The sequence below is a fragment of the Lytechinus pictus genome, chromosome 17 (genome assembly GCF_037042905.1).
Source record: "Lytechinus pictus isolate F3 Inbred chromosome 17, Lp3.0, whole genome shotgun sequence".
NCBI lineage: Eukaryota > Metazoa > Echinodermata > Echinoidea > Temnopleuroida > Toxopneustidae > Lytechinus > Lytechinus pictus.
In genome coordinates this window covers 28,326,447-28,346,229 of record NC_087261.1, presented here as the reverse complement: position 1 = coordinate 28,346,229, position 19,783 = coordinate 28,326,447, and the positions used below count along the sequence as shown (strand labels likewise).

General features: G+C 35.8%; 1 protein-coding gene across 3 annotated transcripts in view; it reads left to right on the top strand.

Moving 5' to 3' along the window:
* The window catches only part of LOC129280722 (uncharacterized), a 40,298-nt gene that overhangs the window by 9,930 nt on the left and 10,585 nt on the right, over nt 1–19,783 (top strand). For all 3 annotated transcript variants that reach the window (XM_064111883.1, XM_064111882.1, XM_064111884.1), the window contains exons 4-15: nt 1,258–1,408; nt 2,798–2,959; nt 5,080–5,189; nt 5,712–5,837; nt 6,394–6,485; nt 6,896–7,022; nt 11,828–11,905; nt 12,345–12,484; nt 13,576–13,751; nt 16,380–16,463; nt 17,347–17,465; nt 18,853–18,968. In XM_064111883.1, coding sequence (XP_063967953.1) covers nt 1,258–1,408; nt 2,798–2,959; nt 5,080–5,189; nt 5,712–5,837; nt 6,394–6,485; nt 6,896–7,022; nt 11,828–11,905; nt 12,345–12,484; nt 13,576–13,751; nt 16,380–16,463; nt 17,347–17,465; nt 18,853–18,968 — 1,481 coding nt within the window. The remainder of the gene's footprint in view (nt 1–1,257; nt 1,409–2,797; nt 2,960–5,079; nt 5,190–5,711; nt 5,838–6,393; nt 6,486–6,895; nt 7,023–11,827; nt 11,906–12,344; nt 12,485–13,575; nt 13,752–16,379; nt 16,464–17,346; nt 17,466–18,852; nt 18,969–19,783) is intronic.

Here is a 19,783-nt window from a genome sequence, read left to right as displayed (position 1 = left end):
CTGAAAAGACTCATGGTTCCTTTATTTATAGCAGGATGCCTGTGAGAAGATGCAGCACAGAATTCTGACAAGTTGCCTAAAGGCCTAGTCCCACTGGCCAATGGACACAAAACGTATTCATAACAGATACAGCGGATAAGCAAAATTTTGGGGTGGCTCCATCCGTTTTCACCCACTCCAGACAATGGACAAAATGGGCGAACAATGAAATCACAGTGGACGGATGCTCGATGGATATAGAGCGTATGAAACACATACTTGTATGCAAAGGGTACACAACAGATACATAACGTTTTTCCAACGGATGGCAAGATTCCTTTCCATTTTACATCTTCTCTGCATCCGTAAGTGCAGTGGGACCAAACCTTTACATTCTGCACGAAACAATTTTTCAATACAATGTATGATTACAGAGTAATTAGCAAATGAAGATCAGAAATATTACTGGTCAGAAATATTTCCAAGCAACTTAATTATTTTAATTCAACTCAGTTGTTCTAAATGTGACCGACCACCCCAAAACCACCAATAAGTTGCCAGGTATTAAGGTTCTCTGTAACTAGCCAAAATAGTAATTTAGTCTCCAAAAACCAAAAATTAAAAAAATAGCTTATCTGAAAGGGCAATTCTTCTCCTTCATACTGTGAAAATTTGAAGTCGTGAACTTGAATAAAAGAAAAGATAGAAGAGTTTCTTCGACGCTACTTTTTCGGACTGCTTGGATGTTTCACTGAGATTACGCAGTATGCACATCTCATGCTTGAGTGAACCCCAAACTTCAAACATTTTTTCCTCCTTATTTTTTCAAGCTCTCTGCATTCAATCAAGTACTTGTAATGGTTATTGTTGGTCAATTTTAACATATTATATATCATTTTAAAGCTTAGGAAGTGAATTTTCAAGCTCAATAAAAATCTCAATATTCATTTTGGTCGACTTATTGTTGGTTTTGGGGTGGTAGGTCACATATGTACCCAGTGCAAGTAGTAATCTGCACTTGGTAAATTATACCAAAGAGACTACAAGGGAAAGACCGGACAGTCAATAGAGGGCTCAACGCATAATGAAATGCTTGGGAAGAGCGCCCTACATATAAGCATCATGGTGTATGATGAACACTTTAAACTGCTCCCAAACATTTCCTCTAGAAACTAGACTTCTATGTACCAGAATGAGATGGTTAGTCACACTTACATCATTTTTTAACACCCCAGAATTTGACCAATCATAACTGTTCATCTGATTGATTTTCAAAAGGTTGCCAGGACCTGGGACCCCGATGTGGCTGTGTTTCTCATCGAGCGAGGGAGCAACGTGAACCAGTCTGATGACTTTGGCCGGACACCCATCCATGTCGCCGCTGCTGTTGACTTCCCGGAGATGGTCAGCACCTTACTGGAACACGGAGGTGAGCATTGAAAGGGAATGAAACCTTGGGAACAAGGTAACTTTGGTGAAAACTCAGAGAAGCAAATCAATGAAGTTTGAGGACAATTGGACAGACAATAAGAAAGTTATGAGTATTTGATTGTTTTGATCACTTTTGATTTGGATATCGAGGATATGTGTCCTGTCGTTTTGGCAAAGAAAAAAGATGGCGATGTAAATATCGCGGCAATTTTTCCATCTTTTCATAGTATTTTTCTCGTCTTTTTTTAATGAATTCTTGTTTAAAAATGATATCAATATTGTAGAAGTGTCAGAAATTAAGTTGTATCCCATTTATGATAACAAATTTACCATTAATGAGATTTAATAATGAGTTTCCAACAAAAGTTATACTGTTTCTGTTTTCTGTTTGTGGTAACTCGATCCCGTAGGAACTCGGCAGAACAGCATTTTTTGCTGGTAAACGCCAAGCTGGTATATAACCAATTACCTTGGAAACATTATACGTCTAGGTTTATCAGTCATAGTGGCTGACGTAATAGACGACAGATATCACTCTTGGGCCTTTTTATCAAAGTGGAGACAATGGCAGAGTTGGGATTCGAACTCACAACCTTGCGTTTATGAGTCCAATGCTCTAACCACTGGACCACACGATCAAATGCTTTCCATCCATGGAAGTAATGATTGATAGCAAATTTACCATCAATGCCAACAGTCCCTCAAATCCTTACTAGGTGATCTTCACATTTACTAATTTCTCTTGTCCTCATCGACATTGTACGTACATGTAGCTGACATCGAGACATTTATTCTTTTGTGTCCATCATCTACATTATAAACAAATGTCTAATATTGGGCCAGAATTTTGCACATTGCACAGCCTCCCTATCGCATTCATTAGGTTCATTGAGGTGTAGGGCGTGTGAGTTGTGACATGGTTTGTAGATTCCTTAAACCCAGCTCACACTACATGATCCTTTGCGATCTGGTCATCAAGAAATTATAATTGGATCTGATATAAACATTTCAACCTGTAAAATCTGACCTATCATAGTTCCGAATAGTGGGATGAATATCAAAAATTGAAATTCCAGTCTATTTCGAGCCTTCCTGTAGGAATAAGAGCAAATCCATTCAAAAATTCTACTTACGTCATCATAGGCAGCGACTTGAAGCCAAATTGGACTATACCCCGACCACAAGGCTGGCAGCAAAGCAGAATTCTGATTTTTGTATTCTTAGCATTATGCTGATCTTTTAACTAGAATGATTTTATTTCTTGAAACTTTGAAATTTAATTAAAAGTGTGATCTGTTTGAAAATCTTGTCGCAGTCGGTTCATTTAGCGTTTCGCCTGGCTTTAGGTGATTATCTTTTTTACAAGTTTTCTCTTGTCTTCATCTAGCTGACATCGAGGCACTGACCGTTGGTGAGAACAAGACACCTCTACACTATGCGGCTTGCAATGATGCATGCCATAGTCTTAGGCTTCTGATTAAGAAGGGTGCTTCCATCCATGCTAGGGATTACAAGGGTAGGACACCTCTCCAGGCAGCCGCAGAGCTAGGTAGGTCCACAGAGAGGAGTCATTCTGTGTAATGTTCAACCTTTTTATAAGTCTGACCCCGATTTTCCTGGTTAATATCAATCAATTTCAAGAAGATATACATGTGATGGTGGACTTGGTGGTGATTTTTTACCTGATTGCTAAGAAAGCATGAATGCTTGTACATGTACATGTAAGCAAGCAACCAGAGGACCAACGGCTTAAGGTCCTATCCGAGGGACCTGGCAATGAGGATTAAGGCCTTACCAAACGACACTAGCCACCAAGTGGGAATCGAACCCGGGTGACTGGAATCCAAACAAAACCCCCCGCTCTACTGAAAAAGAATTCAGTGTGACTTATAGTCATGCTTAGTGCTGATGCGCACATGATTATTTAATGTGTAATCTTATTAATTAATATCAGTAGAGCACGTCCTCTTAATAGCATGATTTGGCCAATGTGGTGATGCCTTTTATTCAGTAAGCAACTGGACATTTAAGTGCGACGTTAAGTCATACCTAAACTCTTTGTGAAGCAGACCCTATATGTAGGTCTGCTTTTTAACCCTAAAAAGACTGGGGGGCTGATTCAGCCCCCCCCCCTTAACATTTTTCGCGATAAATCTGTAACGCGAAAAGCTGGCGCCGCGCCGTTCCACGACTCTTTTTTCTCAAGTCTTGCGCAACTTTTGAGACCAAATTTGCGACGCCCGGGTACATGGTTCCAAAATTACGCAACATTTCGTAAGTGCATGTCAACCCGAAATTGCTCAAAAACGCGAATTTGTGTACAAATCCAATGCAAATTGTGTTTTTAGCCAAAATTCATAAATGTATCATTATTTTCAATTTTACTAATCAAACTCAATTTATTTCATCTTGTTTATGGTCAGAATAAAGTCGTGGACGATTTCCATTGAAAAACAATAAAAAACAAAGTAAAAAAACAATAAAATACATAAAAAAAGAATTGTGATACTGAATTTTTTTTAAAGTACATTTGATCAGAATCCTACAAAGTGTCTGTGAATAAAAAATTAGCAGTTTAGAGGCCTTATTTAGTTAATTAGAGCAAATCTTTGATTATACACATAAATTAGCATAATTAATGAATTATTAGATTTTTCGGAAAATTTGATCCTACAGTCTTGGAGATTATGACAAGGTAAGGCACGTGCCAATTTTTGCCGCGATCGCTCGGTCGACGGCCGAGATCATAGGGGGGGCTGAATCAGCCCCCCCCCCCCCCCCCCCCCGTCTCCTTAGGCATCAAAATAGCCCAGTCTATTTTTTAGGGTTAATATATACAACAATCTCAACAACCATTTTGCCAAAGTTTTTGTGTGCTTTGAGTTGAATGGTTACATAGTATGCCCATAGATAGTATTGTTTACTGTTCTCCTGGGCAACGATTCTTCAACATTTTTGTCCGACAAGTTGTCAGATCTGACATCATTTCTCTTTTCCCATAGGCAGCGGAAGCGGGGGGGACGGGGGGGTCCTGCCCCCCCCCCTAAATGTGAGGTGGGGGGACGGTCCCCCCCCCTAAATTTTTTTTTATAACCTTTTTTTTTTTTTTTGCTTTTTTTTTTTCTTTTCAAAAAATTTTGGTTGATAACCTTTTTTTTTTTTTTTTAACTTGTCAAAATTTTTACCTGTGTCCATCCCACCCCTAAATTTTATGGCTTCCGCCGCCAATGTCTTTTCCTAATATTGATTGGCTGAGAGGTACTGTTGCTATGGTAGCTGTTGGATAAAATGGGACTTGTCGGATAAAAGTCCATCAAGTCCTTTCATGAAACACCCCCTATGAACTCCACCAATGGTACAATGGTTTCCAATTAATTATTCTGATGTACAGGGGAGAAATTTATTAATTTTTTACTGATTATTTGTTATAAGCTTAAATTCTTACAGATAATGGCTCAGAACAAATCATTTTGTGAAAATCTCTTTTAAAAAATTAATGAAAATCTCCCAGGTATTCTTTTTTAGAATAAATTGAAATCTAAGAAATAAAACTGTAACCATTTTGCCCAGTTTTTCATGGGTGGTGAGGTGAAGGATCACATAGTATATCTAGACTAAGAACTCTGACAAGAATGCATTGGGTTGTTATTTTTTGCTCCGTTTGCACAGATCGTAGTGAGACAGCCGGTCTGCTTCTCGAGTTGGGAGGGAAGGCATCTGATAGGGATTATTCAGGACACACCGTTCTGCTGCTCATGGTCACCAAGATGCCAGCAGTGGTAAGTCACCATCTCTCCCTTTCCCTTTCGAGGCCTCCATCAATGTCAAGCTCCAAGCTCAAGATGGCGGTCTCCCACTCTTACTTCTTCTTGTCGTTCTATGGTTGGTCTGAATCAGGAGTGATCATTGGAACCGGAAACAGCACTACATGTATGATCTCCACCACCTTGTTACTATGTACCTTTGAAACAGTCTAAATACCCTTGGCTACATCTCAGGCTTGTGAGAAATGTTTCAAAGGTACCTTGTGCGTGTAATTTCTACTATTGCCCTCGATGGTGTGCACTATTTTTATACTATCAGCTGTTGATCCTTTTACTTGTACTCCTTCTTGTCATTCTCAAGGCAATGGTCGGTCTGAATCAGGTGTACAGGAGTGATCGTCAGAATCAGAAGCAGCACTGTAATCTTCACCATCTTGTGCATGTAATATTTTTTACTAATGCCCTCGATGGTGTGCATTATTTTTATACTATCGGCTGTTGATCCTTATACTTGTACTCCTTCTTGTCATTCTCTAGGCAATGGTCGGTCTGAATCAGCTGTACAGGAGTGATCGTCAGAATCGGAAGCAGCACTATGACCTTCACCACCTTGAGCCACCTCCTGATGAAGAGAGTAGCACAGACATCGAGAAAAGGACAGTGGTAAGACCATCACAACAGGGGAAAATTTATACGGGGGCACAGGGCGCCCCCAGAATACAGTGTAACCCCAAAAAGGATCCCTGGAAAATCCTGGTTTATTGCAAAGTTAAAGCTTATCCAATGTTGCAGATTCAAATTTCCAAACGCACCATTTTGGGGGTTTAAGTTTTCTTCTGAATCGCGATCTGAAAGAATTTACTTCTACGACCGAGAGTTGGAGACAAAGAACACGTCCTTTCTTTCTTATTATATCAGCGTGGAGGGTGAAGACCCCCTTTTCTATGGAAATAATATGAATTATGATAAGAAATAGAATTGAAATAAAATGAATGAATGAATGAGTGAGTGAATGAATGATTGTTTGATTGATTGATTGATTGATTGAATGAATGAAGCCTTGAAGAAGTACTCTCCCAAAATGAATGAATGAATGAAAAAATAGATAAACAAATAAAAAAAATATGTAGAAATAAATAAAAGAAACAAATATTTGAAAGGTTGATTTTTGTGAGTTAACTTGTATATCTCCTTTTCTTGTCTCTTAATGTACATGTAGCTCCAGACGATAGTGGACTACAACCAATTGGATGTCATCATGCACCCGGTAATCAGAAGAATGGTCGAAGTCAAGTGGAATCAATTTGGAAGGTAATTCTTCCGTTAATAATAATAACAAAAATCATAGTAATGATAATAATAATGATATTAATGATGATGATGATGATGATGATGGTGATGATGATGATGAAGATGATGGTGATGATGATGATGATGATGATGATGATGATGATGATGATGAGGATGAGGATGAGGATGATGGTGATAATAAAATGATAATTATAATATTAATGATAATAATAAAATGATGATATTAATGATAAGAAAATGATAGTAATATAATAATAATAATGATAATAATAACTGCAAATATCTAGAGGTAAAAAAATCGTTCCCAGGTCCCTGGAAATGAGATGGCGTTTTACAGTAATGGTGAATGTGTATCACACACACACATGTAACATTTTTCCATAATTACATGTCTACTGTTTGACTTGCAGGACGGGTGCTTATAAGCAACTTCTCTTCAACCTTCTCTTCATTCTCATGTGGACTGTTCTAGCCCTGAGTTTGGAGAGTCCATTTGATGTTGAGATCCCTTCTGACATCTGGAGATTAGTATTAGAGGTAAGTCAAGAAAGAGTCCCTTAACCCTAATAAGACAGGGGAGGGGCTGAATCACCCCCCTCCCCTCCTCGACATTTTTCGCGTGAATGTTTTTCACCGCACTGCTCACTTTACTTTCATGTCTCACGCAACTTTTGACACCAACTTTGCAACATTTCGTAAGTGCATGCAAAATTGCTCAAATGCATGAATTTGTATACAAATCCAATAAAAATTTTGTATTTAGCAAAAATTCATAGATGTATAATTTCAATTCAATTTATTTCACATTTGCATAAAAAGACAATACATACAATTAAAGTGATAAAAGGCATATAATACATGAGATCACACAAAATACAGAGAATACAAATGTGTGGAATTTAACAAAGGCCAAAGGCCTATCAAAGGCAAATCCCAAACGGTTGCAAGCAGGAAAAAAGTTTTATAGATAAAAACAAAACATAAAAAAAAAAATAAATAAACTAACCAAACACAAAAGGAAACGACAAAAACGGCTTAAGGAACAATTCATGAGTTTACAAGATTTTTTTAATACTTTCTTTTAAAAGAGTTGAGTGTTGGACATAATTTAAGATCAATGGGTAAACTATTCCACAGAGTGGGTCCAACATATTCAATTGTAGTTCGTGAGAAATTATATTTGAAATTAGGCAAATAAAAGTTGTCAGACTGTCTAGTAATGTAATTACAAACATATTTGTTTTTCACAAATAAATCATCATAAAAAGAGGGAAGAGCATTGTGAAGAAACAAGTACATGAAATTTGCAATTTGATAGCTGTTTATATGACTGATAGTAAGTAAATTAAGTTTTTTGAACAAAGGTTGTGTACTGATTCTTGGGGAGGAATTGGTAATAACTCTTATTGCACGTTTCTGTAAAACAATTATTCGGCTTAAATGGACCATTGCACAATTACCCCAGAGTATATTGCAATAATTAAAGTAGGGCAAGACAATCGATTGATATATCATTATAAGTATGTTTAATGGAATTGAATTTTGTAATCTGTTGATTGCACCAATGGATTTAGAAACTTTACAAGATATATAATTTATGTGGTCTTTCCAAGTCAGTTTGTTGTCTATGACTACACCCAAAAATTTCGTAGAATTAACTACAGGAATTTTACTATTTTGAATAAAAATATCAAAGTTGTCAGATGAAATGTTTTTATTTTTAGGTTGAAATATCATACAACATGTCTTGTCAACATTCAATTTTAATTTATTGGCAAGAAACCACTCATTTATTTTTTTCAGTTCTAGATTTATTGTTGAGGTTAAATCATCTATATCATCCCCAGATAAAAACAAGTTTGTATCATCTGCAAAAAATATAGAGTGTAGGATATTACTAGCATGCTGTAAATCATTTATAAAAATCAAAAAAAGTAACGGGCCTAACACAGAGCCTTGGGGCACTCCGATATTGACATGTTTCATCTCAGAAGAGACATTGTCAAAAGAAACATATTGTTTTCTGTCCTGAAGATAACTCTTAAACCAGTCAAGGGCTACTCCTCTTACACCATAATGTTGTAATTTTTTTAATAATATTGAATGACTAATACAATCAAAGGCCTTTGATAAATCTAGGAATATACCAACTGTGAATTGTTTGTTTTCAAAGGCCTTTGCAATTGTGGAAGTGAATTCAAGTAATGCCATGTAAGAGGAGTAGCCCTGTCTAAAACCAAACTGTTTCGAATACAGAATGTTATTTTTACATAAAAAGGGCATGAAACGATTGTATATCAAACGTTCAAATATCTTAGAGAATGTTGTTAAAATGGATATCGGTCTATAATTTGAAAGCGACTGTTTACTTCCTCTTTTGTAAATAGGAAGAATTTTTGCTATTTTAAGACTACTAGGAAAACAACCAGTGTTCAATGACAGGTTAAAAATAAAACACAATGGTTTAACTATAAAGCATATACATTTTTTAAGAACCTTTGTACTTATATTATCGTATCCGACACTTTTGTTTATATTAAGTTTTGACACAATATCAAGAATTTCATATATTTGTACAGGTTTTAAAAACAGAGAGTTTACATAATTTCCTTGTAACAGATGACTGAAGTGGGTAGTACTATCAGGTAAATCGTTAGCAATGTCAGAACCTACTGATGAAAAATAGCTATTGAAAGAATCAACAATACTCTGCTTATCGGAAATCACTAGACCATTGCTTTCAATCATGTCACATTGTACTTTACCTCGGGTTCTATTGAACAATTCATTGATAACATTCCATGTTGATTTGACATCTCTTTTTACATCATTAAATTTGTTAAAATAATAATTACGTTTTCTAGTGCGTACTTCGTTTGTAACCTTGTTTCTATAATTTATATATACACTTCTTCTGTAAGGTGATGGGTTCTTGAGGTATTTACGATAAAATAAGTTTTTCTTATTGCACAATTTTCTTAATTCATCATCAAACCATGGTTTATCATTCTTTTTACGTTTGACCTGATTTTCCATGTAAGGAAAAGATTCATTGTAAGTATCAATAAACAATTTCATAAATATATCGAAGCAAACATTTACATTGTCATTAACTAGGTTTCTCTCCCAGTTAATTTCACCAAGCTTATCACAAAAAGTAGAAAGATTCACATCATTTATTCGTCTTTTCTTCTTTGAATTATTTTCATTGATAAATGAGATGTCAAAATTAAAATATGCATATAGTGTCAAATGATCACTTACATCTGTGACTATTATTCCGGAGCTCAAAATATTTTCAGGTCTATTTGTAAGTATGTTATCTATTAATGTAGCTGAGAAACTGGTTATTCTTGTGGGTTTAAGTATCAGAGGTACAAAAGAGAAGGATGCCAATATATCTGTAAATTTGTTGACATCAGGAGAAATGGAGCAGTTGATCAAGTCAACATTGAAATCACCGGTAACTATACATTCTTTCTGTTCATTATTTATTCTAGACAGAGATAATTCAAAGTAATTGAGAAATTCCTTTTACTGATTAAACTCAATTAAGTTCATCTTGTTTATGGTCAGAATACAGTTCCTGACGATTTCCATCAAATAGGTAATAAAAAGCAAAAAATCAAATGATATAGAAATATGTAAATATAGAAATTATATATAAATATATAGAAATACATTAGAAAAAACAATAAAATATGTAGGAAAATAATTGTGATATTGATTTTTTTATAGTTCATTTGATAAGAATCCCGTAAAGAATCAGTGAATACAAAATAAGCAATCAAATGGCATTATTTAGTTAATTAGAGCAAACTTTTGATTTTACACCTAAATTAGCATAATAAGCAATGAGATTTTTCGCAGAATTTGATCTTACTCTTTTGTAGGTAGTGCCATGAGTAACGCGTGAGCCAAGTTTCGTCGCGATCGATGGCTGAGATCGTAGGCCCCCCACCCCCTCTTCTTCTTAGGCATTGAAATAGCCCAGTCTATTTATGGTTAAAGGAGAATGAAACCCTTGAAACCAGCTGAATCCATATCAAAGAGAAAAATCAAAGAAACATATTGTTAAAAGTTTGAGGAAGATTGAATGAATAATAAGAAAGTTATGAGCATTTGAATATTCAGATCACTAATGCCATGTAGATCCTCCCATTGGCAATGCGACCAAGATCTGTGATGTCACACACGTACAACTCCCTAATTACTTTAGTACTTATTTCACTTATATTCTCACTTTTATAGAGTCTATCACAAGGTGAGGTGTTCTCTTTATGAGAGGACAAGTACAGAGGTTTCACAACATTATATCATTGATGAATCGTTTGTCATATGATTAGAATGAGCAAAAAGAGATGTTTTGGGGTATATTTTCAGTGTCCAAAAGGGGAGAGTTGTTCATCTGTGACATCATAGATCTTGGTCGCATTGCCAATGGGAGGATCTCCATAGCATTAGTGATCTCGACATTCAAATGCTCATAACTCTTCTATTGCTAGTCGTATTTTACTCAAACTTTTGTTGATCTTATTCTTTTATTTTTCTGCTTTCACAAAAGCTAACTTGCTCCAAGAGTTTCATTCTCCTTTAATAATAGATCAGCATTAATGATTGTAGTAACAATAAACACTGATTTCATGAAAAAGGTCTGTAAAAAATATGATAAAAGGAGTTTGAAAATAGTAAATATGAATTAAGTACATTTATGATACCCAACTCTATATTTTATGAGTCCCATAATGTCAGGACATTTTAGTTGCTGCGTTGTTTAGACACCTGGGCCCCGTTGTACAAAGAGTTACGTATGATCCGATCAATCGTAACTCTATGGAAATCCATCAGTGTCATAATTTTTTCTATGTACAGGAAATTTGCAAAATGTCCTTTGTAATCAATAGAGAACACCCCAAATTGTCAAGAAATAAATGAATTTATGGATATGCATTCATATCTAGAATTTTTTTTGAAGAAACATGCATTTCATATGTTGACTTTGCTGGCTTTCCATAGTCGCGATTGATCGGATCAATCGTAACTCTTTGTACAACGGGGCCCAGAACTGCATTTCAGATATTAGAAATTGGATGATAGTCAATAGGTTGAAGTTGAATGACACAAAAACAGAATTCTCCATAGCAGCCTCTTCCCACACTCTAAGTAATCTACCAGATCTGAAGCTAATAAAGGTTGGCGATAATATTCACAAGCCCTTCAGTCACTGTCAAAATCATGGTTATAATTTTTGATAGAGATATGTCAATGATGGATCTTATTAATCTGTCTCGTTTAGATTACTGTAATGGTTATTAATCCATTTTCTATTTGTTGATCTTCAGGCATGTGGCTGTCTCCTAACCATATTCCAAATAATTGTGGAACTCAAAGACTATTTTGACTCGAAATCAGCTTATTTGGTAAGTAACATCATGCTTTAATAATCAATTTTAAATTAGCCCCATTGAAGTCAGTGTATTATTGGCCTGGTTAAGTTTAATAGGAACTAGGCCAATAATACATTGACTTCAATGGGGCTAATTATATATTCATGAGGTCATATCTCAGGCCCCCATGGACAGATTCTCACAATAGTGCTTTTCCATTGAACATGCTCGAACCACTTTACCTCATAACGTAACAGTAAAGTCTACTCTCCAAGTTCTTACAATATATACATGTACATGTATGTCTATATATGGATAATGAGAAAAAAAATATTTTTAGCTTGTTTTTTAATAATAAAATCAGCATGAATGTAATTTTGGTGTCAAGTTAAACATTCATCTAAAAACTCATCTGAAAAAAAATATTTAATATTCATTTCCTTTTCATTCCTTTTATGTTTTTTTTTTTTAGAAATGGAAGAAGTGGAAGATAAATGACATTGAGAAAGACTTCAAGTATTGTCATCCAAGATGGCCGCAGGAGAGGCACTACCTGGAGCAGCAGATCGATGAAATAAAACACAATGCCCGTTCATACTTCTCAGAACCGTGGTAAGTAGTTGAAATGCGATTTAAAGCAGCCACGAACTAGCAGCCTTCGTAGCATATTCTCGCAATCACTGTGCAGATGCTCTCTACAACGCACAAATTCCTTTGAAAATGCAAATCAAATCACAATGGACAGCTGAAAAGTTTTTACCGAAATTTGATGGACCGAGAAAGCAGATCGTCCAAAGATTCAGACCGAAAGAAAAATTGCAAATATGTCGTTTGTCCAGTATCCAGGATGACACTGCTGTTTCAAATCACCAATTTACAAAGGCAGCTTTATCATTGAAGGGCTTTTGACAAACGATTCTCTGCGTTACAAAAGCGTCTGCATAGTGATTGCGCAAATGCCCTAATATATCACCCTAGATACAACCATGATATTAAGCAAATAATCACCCTTGGTGAAGGTGATGAGCAAACTATCACTTACGAGGCAAGCTGGATGTAGCTATCTTTACGAAGCAAAGCTGAGGAAAGATAGGGAGTACATCCAGCTTGCAGAGAAAGTGACAGTGTACCTCGTCACCTGAAATCAAGAGGTGATTATATGCTTTATATTCCGCATCGAGAACCACTATAAACTAAGAAACCGATATCAATACATCTCTATAAATCAAAGTTTCCTTTGAAAAGAAAAACTCCATGGAGACGATTATGCTTGTTTAAATTGTTAGCGCGTAAGTAAGCTGCGCAAGCATCCGAGATCTTGCTTCAACGAGATTGATTGTGACCTCACAAAGGAACTTTACCATCACAACAAAACAATCGGGGCACTTTTATGCGCGTATGTACACTGTACGCGCACATCGGGTTCTTGCGCGTGCAGGTGATGGAGAATGATGGACAAAAGAAATTGAGTGGCAAAATTTGTGCGTACTCAGACTAATTCATAAGGCATTATGACCCTATGGGCTGAAAAAGATCAGAGAAACAAAAAACGAGTAATGATTGATGGGGAAACTACCCTTTATCACGTGACCGACTTCTGACCAATTCTGCTGCAAGATTCTTAGTATGCGGAATATAATTCAGAATAACACAACTTTAATCATTTTCACATCACTCTCCTTTCCCTTATTTGATACCGCCAGGAATTGGTTTGACTGGTTCGTGTATATCTCTCTCATGTGCATCACTGCATTACACGTCTCGGATATCTTCATAGACAATGACATCCTTAGTCAGGCTACAGTGAACCTCTTCGCCATAGTCGTCATCTTCATCTGGATCCGATTGATGAAGAGCGTCAGAGCTTTCCAACAACTAGGTAGGTTTATGATCTTCAGATTGGCAACTTTTTTTTTCTATCCTACGTTCCTTAGAAATAAACATGCTAACAAGTGCATTAACAGGTAAATTTGCATTAGTTGACTTTCCATAAGTTAAGTATTGGCCCAAGTCAAAGCAATTTTTAAATAAGACTATGCACATCATACATTATACAGTGCGTTTCAGAAAAAAAGGGTAATCCAAATCTAGAGGGCTGCTATTCGAATCATACATGTATTTCATTTCGTGAAATCATACTGCATGGATATGAAAGAGAAACTCACCAGCTTTCCATTGATACCCTATTTGTACCATTTGTGTCACGCATGACCAAATTAATTGATGTTGAAGACAACAGGTGAAGAGACCACTTTTTCCAAGTTTTGGTAAAGTGGGTAAAATGTAATTTTTGTAGTGGGCGTTTTTCATCATGCACTACCAAATATGGTATCAAAAATGCTGAAATGCAAAAAGAAAAGTTTTTTTGTGACGTCATCACTTCGGTACTCTATAGTGCTTTTCCATTGAACATGCTCAAACCACTTTACATCATAACATAACACTAAACTCTACCAAATGTAATTTTTTGGAATGATGAGTCAAGGCATGCCTCTGAAATGATGATTGAAAGGTTAATGTCTTATTCACCCACACCTTCAACATGTCCTGTGACATGTCCTCCAGACCTCTCCTTTGCTCTGAAAAGGTTCCACTTTGCTATGGGCTGATCTTTCATGCTTTATATTCCAACATTTATTTAAAAAAAATATTGGATCAATATTGATAGGGCTTTTCAGCAACTTGGAAGAGATACAAATCAATCCCTCTGTGGCGGTTGGCGTTTGTGACAAGATGACTAACTCATATTTTGGAAATGTTCTAACATAATTTCTGGAGTGACGAATTAGTGACAAGATGAGTACCAATATTATCACATGAGTTGACGTTTCTTCTGACTTTAATGACCATTGAAGTGTATCTTTAACTTGAACTGTTCAATCTGTAATTCAATGACACAGAAAAAGACATACAATGTATCAGTTGTCAGTAACAAAACTGTCATGAAATAAATGTGTCGCCATAAATATATAAACTTATGCATTTCTGATCGTATTAACTCTTATATAAATTCACTCATCAGAAATGAATATTTGTCAGCCACTGCATAATAATCTGACTATAAACCTGAGCCTCAGTCTATTAATTCTTAATAGATCCATCAATCTTGTATTTATAATTGACATCTACCGTAATGACCTTGCATGTGTATGTGATGTATCCAAAATAAATTTATATCTGCTGAATGCCCCCAAAATATGTATGTCTTGCCTAATTTGTCTTGTATCTCGTCAAATGAAAATATCTATGACATTCAGCCTTATAAACCCATAACATACACATGCACTGCCTATACTGCAGCTATACACAATAGCCAACAAGCCCTTTAATTCCTAGAAATGTTTCAAAAGCTCACCTAACGTGCATTACGATAGCCATTCATTCATGTACTGTTTCACTTGGCTGGTTTACATTTCAAAGCTTTCTATGAAACAATTCAGTGATCTAAATCTAGCTTCACTTTCATCTATTATATAACCTTTGGAAGCTCATACAAGTTGATGCTTTATCGCATACGCTGTACCACGTATATCGAATCATGTATTCAATGTCATAGTGCCAAGTTTTGAACCAAAAATACACATTATATCTGATAATATTTTATACCTCTACCGGCACTAAACATCAAACTAAAGATTATACTACAGAAATATTAAGATAAATTCAACTTACAACATTGGCATCTCCAGATTGACATGAATTTTAGAAACAATCCCAAAATGACTTTCATTCTATCTCAAAGAAAATTTTGATCCTCGATAAATCAAATACGCCCTCACTCGGCATGTTCGAGAAACGAATCCAAAACTCTCGCTTCTGACGTCATCGCAAAAATTCAGAAGCTCGTATTTACACCCTCTTTTTCTTCAAATTGGCAGCATTTTAAAGGGGAATCCAACCCAAATATAAAGTTGTTTTTAGAGGAAAAGGAATAATGAGACAAGTAGATAGCTAAGAGTTGGAACAATATTGAACAAACAATAAAAAAATTATGACATTTTTAAATGTAAAAAGAAAAGAAGACATTCTTTATAATAATAATAATAATAATAATAATATAGGATTTGTATAGTGCACGCATCCACCTTGCTACATGTAGGTGCTCAAGGCGCTCCTATATTACCCCGGCTAAGCTAGTCTACCGATTCTGGTGCGCACAGCTTTTTGAGGAATTACTTCCTGCCGGTACCCATTTACCTCACCTGGGTCAAGTGCAGCACAGTGTCGATAAATTATACCCATGGAGACTTCATATTGGCCACATTTTGAAGTTTGTATCAAAATAACACTAGCCTTATGGAACTGTCCAGTGTTGAGATATTTTTTTTTGCAAAGCAGACATATCATCTGAAGACCCCCCCCCCCGTCACTCCTGCAACGTTCATTATATTACATTTTCTGTGTTTATCATGCCACATTGTGCGACATGTACATGTACTGTACATGTATGTATTCATATGTGTATTATTTCTGTATTAAACATTGTTGTCTTTCTGTATACATTTAGGTCCATTCATTGTGATGCTGGGAATGGTTTTGAAAGACTTTGGAACGTTCATCTTTCTCTATGGCAATTTCTACATCCCGTACGGTAAGCTTTTTGCGAAGATATTTAATTCTTACGCCCTGCTCATACATCATTACATGTTTCCTCCTTTTAACAGCTTATAACGCAGTAACCCCATTCATTACGTGTTTCCTCTGTTTAAAAAATACCCCACCAGCTTATAACACAGGAACCCCATTGCCTTGCATATTTTGTCAATGGGAGCTCAAGTGGGGTATTACCACCCCACTTTCAGTTTTGGGAGAGTTTTCATTTCTCTCGTTTAGACTGGGGAGGGGTGAACTGACAGCTGATAAGAGCTGATAACACACAGCAACCACCGCAACAGGCGGATGGTGGACCACAGCGTAGAGTTGGATTGCAGCTGTCCATCTTACGTAATAGTATAAACAAACTTTTAAGAGCTTCCTGACTGACAAAAATCTAGGAATGATGAATTTGTATTCTATTTGTTTTAGGACATTGGCATATCCAAAAATGATGTAAAATTTAGATGAAGATCAAAATGGAAGTTTGAACGTTGCAAAATGACCCACAATTGGCGAAATAACAATAAGTAAAAAAAAACAACTGGTTCAGGACTCTTGCTTGTTTATAATCCCTCTCTCTCTCTTCCTCTCTCCCTGCCAGCGCTGCCAGGCCATTAATGTAAATTCTCCGGGGGGGGGGGGGGGGAGATGGAGGACATCTGGGCGAGTGTGTGTTTGTTTACTTAAGGATTACCATTCCTGGTAAGGATTGCTGATATCGAGATGGGGGAGGGGTTGGCAAGAATGGTTAGGAACTCGAAATTGGGGTTATATAGTTTAACGAGAATTTTTGTAATGATAATTTTCCCATTCAAGCTGGTAGACTTTAGCCATTGGGTTAATCTCTCATGGATTTGTTCTGTGTCTCTTTTATCTAGCCTGTGCTTTCTGGATGATCTACAGTAACAATAATGGCACCATCCCAAGTATGTCAACACCTGACTCAATGATGTACAGTCTCTTCAGAATCACACTCGTTGATGAATATGAGTATGAAGTACGTTTATTTCCACTACAATAATAAAGGTCAAGTCCACCCCAGGGAAATGCTGACTTGAATAAATAGAGAAAAATCAAACTAGCATAGTGCTGAAAATTTCATCAAAATCGGATGTGAAATAAGAAAGTTATGGCATTTTAAAGTTTCGCTTAAGTTTCACAAAACAGTGATATGCACAACTACATGTAGGTGAGTCAGTCGATGATGTCCATCACTCACTATTTCTTATGTTTTTTATTTGTTTGAACTATACAATATTTCATTTTTTATAGATTTGACAATAAGGACCAACTTGACTGAACCATATGGTATTAAACAATGCTAATTCCACATGTTCAGGGAGGAATTAATTGTTGTATCACTTGACAATGAGGAGAAAATTAGAATATTTCATATAATAAAATACAAAAGAAATAGTGAGTGGATGACGTCATAGTCTCCTCATTTGCATACCAGCCAGGATGTTCATATAACTGTTTTGTGAAATTAAGCGAAACTTTATACTGTCATAACTCTTATTTTATATCTGATTTTGATGAAATTTTCAGTATTATGCTTGTTCGATTTTTCTCTTTTTATTAAAATCAACTTTTTGTTGGAGTGGACTTGTCCTTTAAATATAAACTCTGGTACTGGTAACAACAAAAAATGAAATGTTCACAGAATTGAACATAACCTTATACTCAGAATTATAAAAATTAAAAATAAATGATATCTGCCAAACAATTTTTCAGGAAATTTAATGATTTCAGAATAATGAGCAAATGGAGATTAGAAAAATGCCTGTCAGTTTATGGTGTGGGGCTGTGTTAGCTACATGTACACCACAAACCATATGTAGTGAAATAAATATAACTTTAAGCAAGCATGAAATATTTTAATTAAACTTTGTTCTAAATGATTATTCTAGCATATGATAAACACTTAAGGATTGCTTCCAACCACTTCCTATCAAAATTAGATTTCTATAACAGAACACAAACTTAACTCTAAACTGCCAAATGCTCTTACTACTGCTACTGCTGTTTTATTACCGCTATATACTTCTTTTTTTTTTACTTTTCCAGTCTACTACAGCTACTGCTGTTTCTACTACTAATATTACTGCTAATTCTACTGCTACTAATAGTAATACTGCTGCTGCTGCTGCTGCTGCTGCTGCTGCTTCTACCAATACTGCTGCTCCTGTTAGTGTTTCAATAATATAACAACAATACTACTTCTACTGCTGATTCTACTACAACTACATGTGCATGTATCAATACTGTTCTGCTACTAATACTACATGTACTACTTCTGCTACTTTTCCTACATCATTTGATGATTGTGATGTTGGTTTGCTGTATAACCCCGTTACATGTTCTCATTTTCTTTCTCAATCCAGAACATGCGAGACCTGAACATCGTCATGACGTACATCTTGCTGGTGTCCTTTTTTCTCATTTCGAGTATCCTCTGCATCAACGTCCTGATTGCGCAACTATCCAATACATTCCAAAGGTGAGTTTTGATCAGGGCCCCATTACATAAAACTATGCGATTGATCGTGGGACTGATAATTACGACTGATCACACGCAATAAGCAAAGCAATCAATCGTAGTATTCATCTCCATGATCAATCGTTCTGCTTTATGTTACAGGGCACAGGAAGCAAGGATTTCTCTCTCTCTCTCTCTCTCTTCTCTCTCCTCCCCCTCTCTCTCTCTCTTTCCTTTTTATATACCCCCTCTTTTCTCTCCTCATTCCATCTCCATTCCCCTTTCCTTCTTTCTTTTCTATTGCTTTCCCTTTCTTCTTTCTAAGTCTATAATATACATGTTGAAGTAAAGATATTATATTGACATTGATGACATGGTATACAGTTTGTTCATTATCCATAATTTTATTTTAATGGTAGGCCTATCAGATTTAGTATTGTGGTCTGAATTATACCTGATATTTGCCTATGCTTTGGAGATTGTCTCCAACCTGATATTTGTAAATTAGTATAAATATGTATGTATGTGTATGTATATATTTTTTCTCTCTTTTTCTAATATTTACCCTAACTTTTGGCTGTTATTTATCATTTCACATACTCATTTTTGAGATATGGTACAGGTATATAAGTTATGTACTTGTTGCATGTACTTACATAAAAATTGTACATTAAGTTTTATATTACTGCCCTGCATTGACAGTAATGCATCATGACCTGGGCCTATCTTAATCTTTATTTTGTTTTGTATTGCCTTTGTAAATTTCTTTCCTTTATTGTGATTTCAATAAAGTGATATCAAATCATTGTTGTTGGTGATAGTGGGTGCTTTCAGGC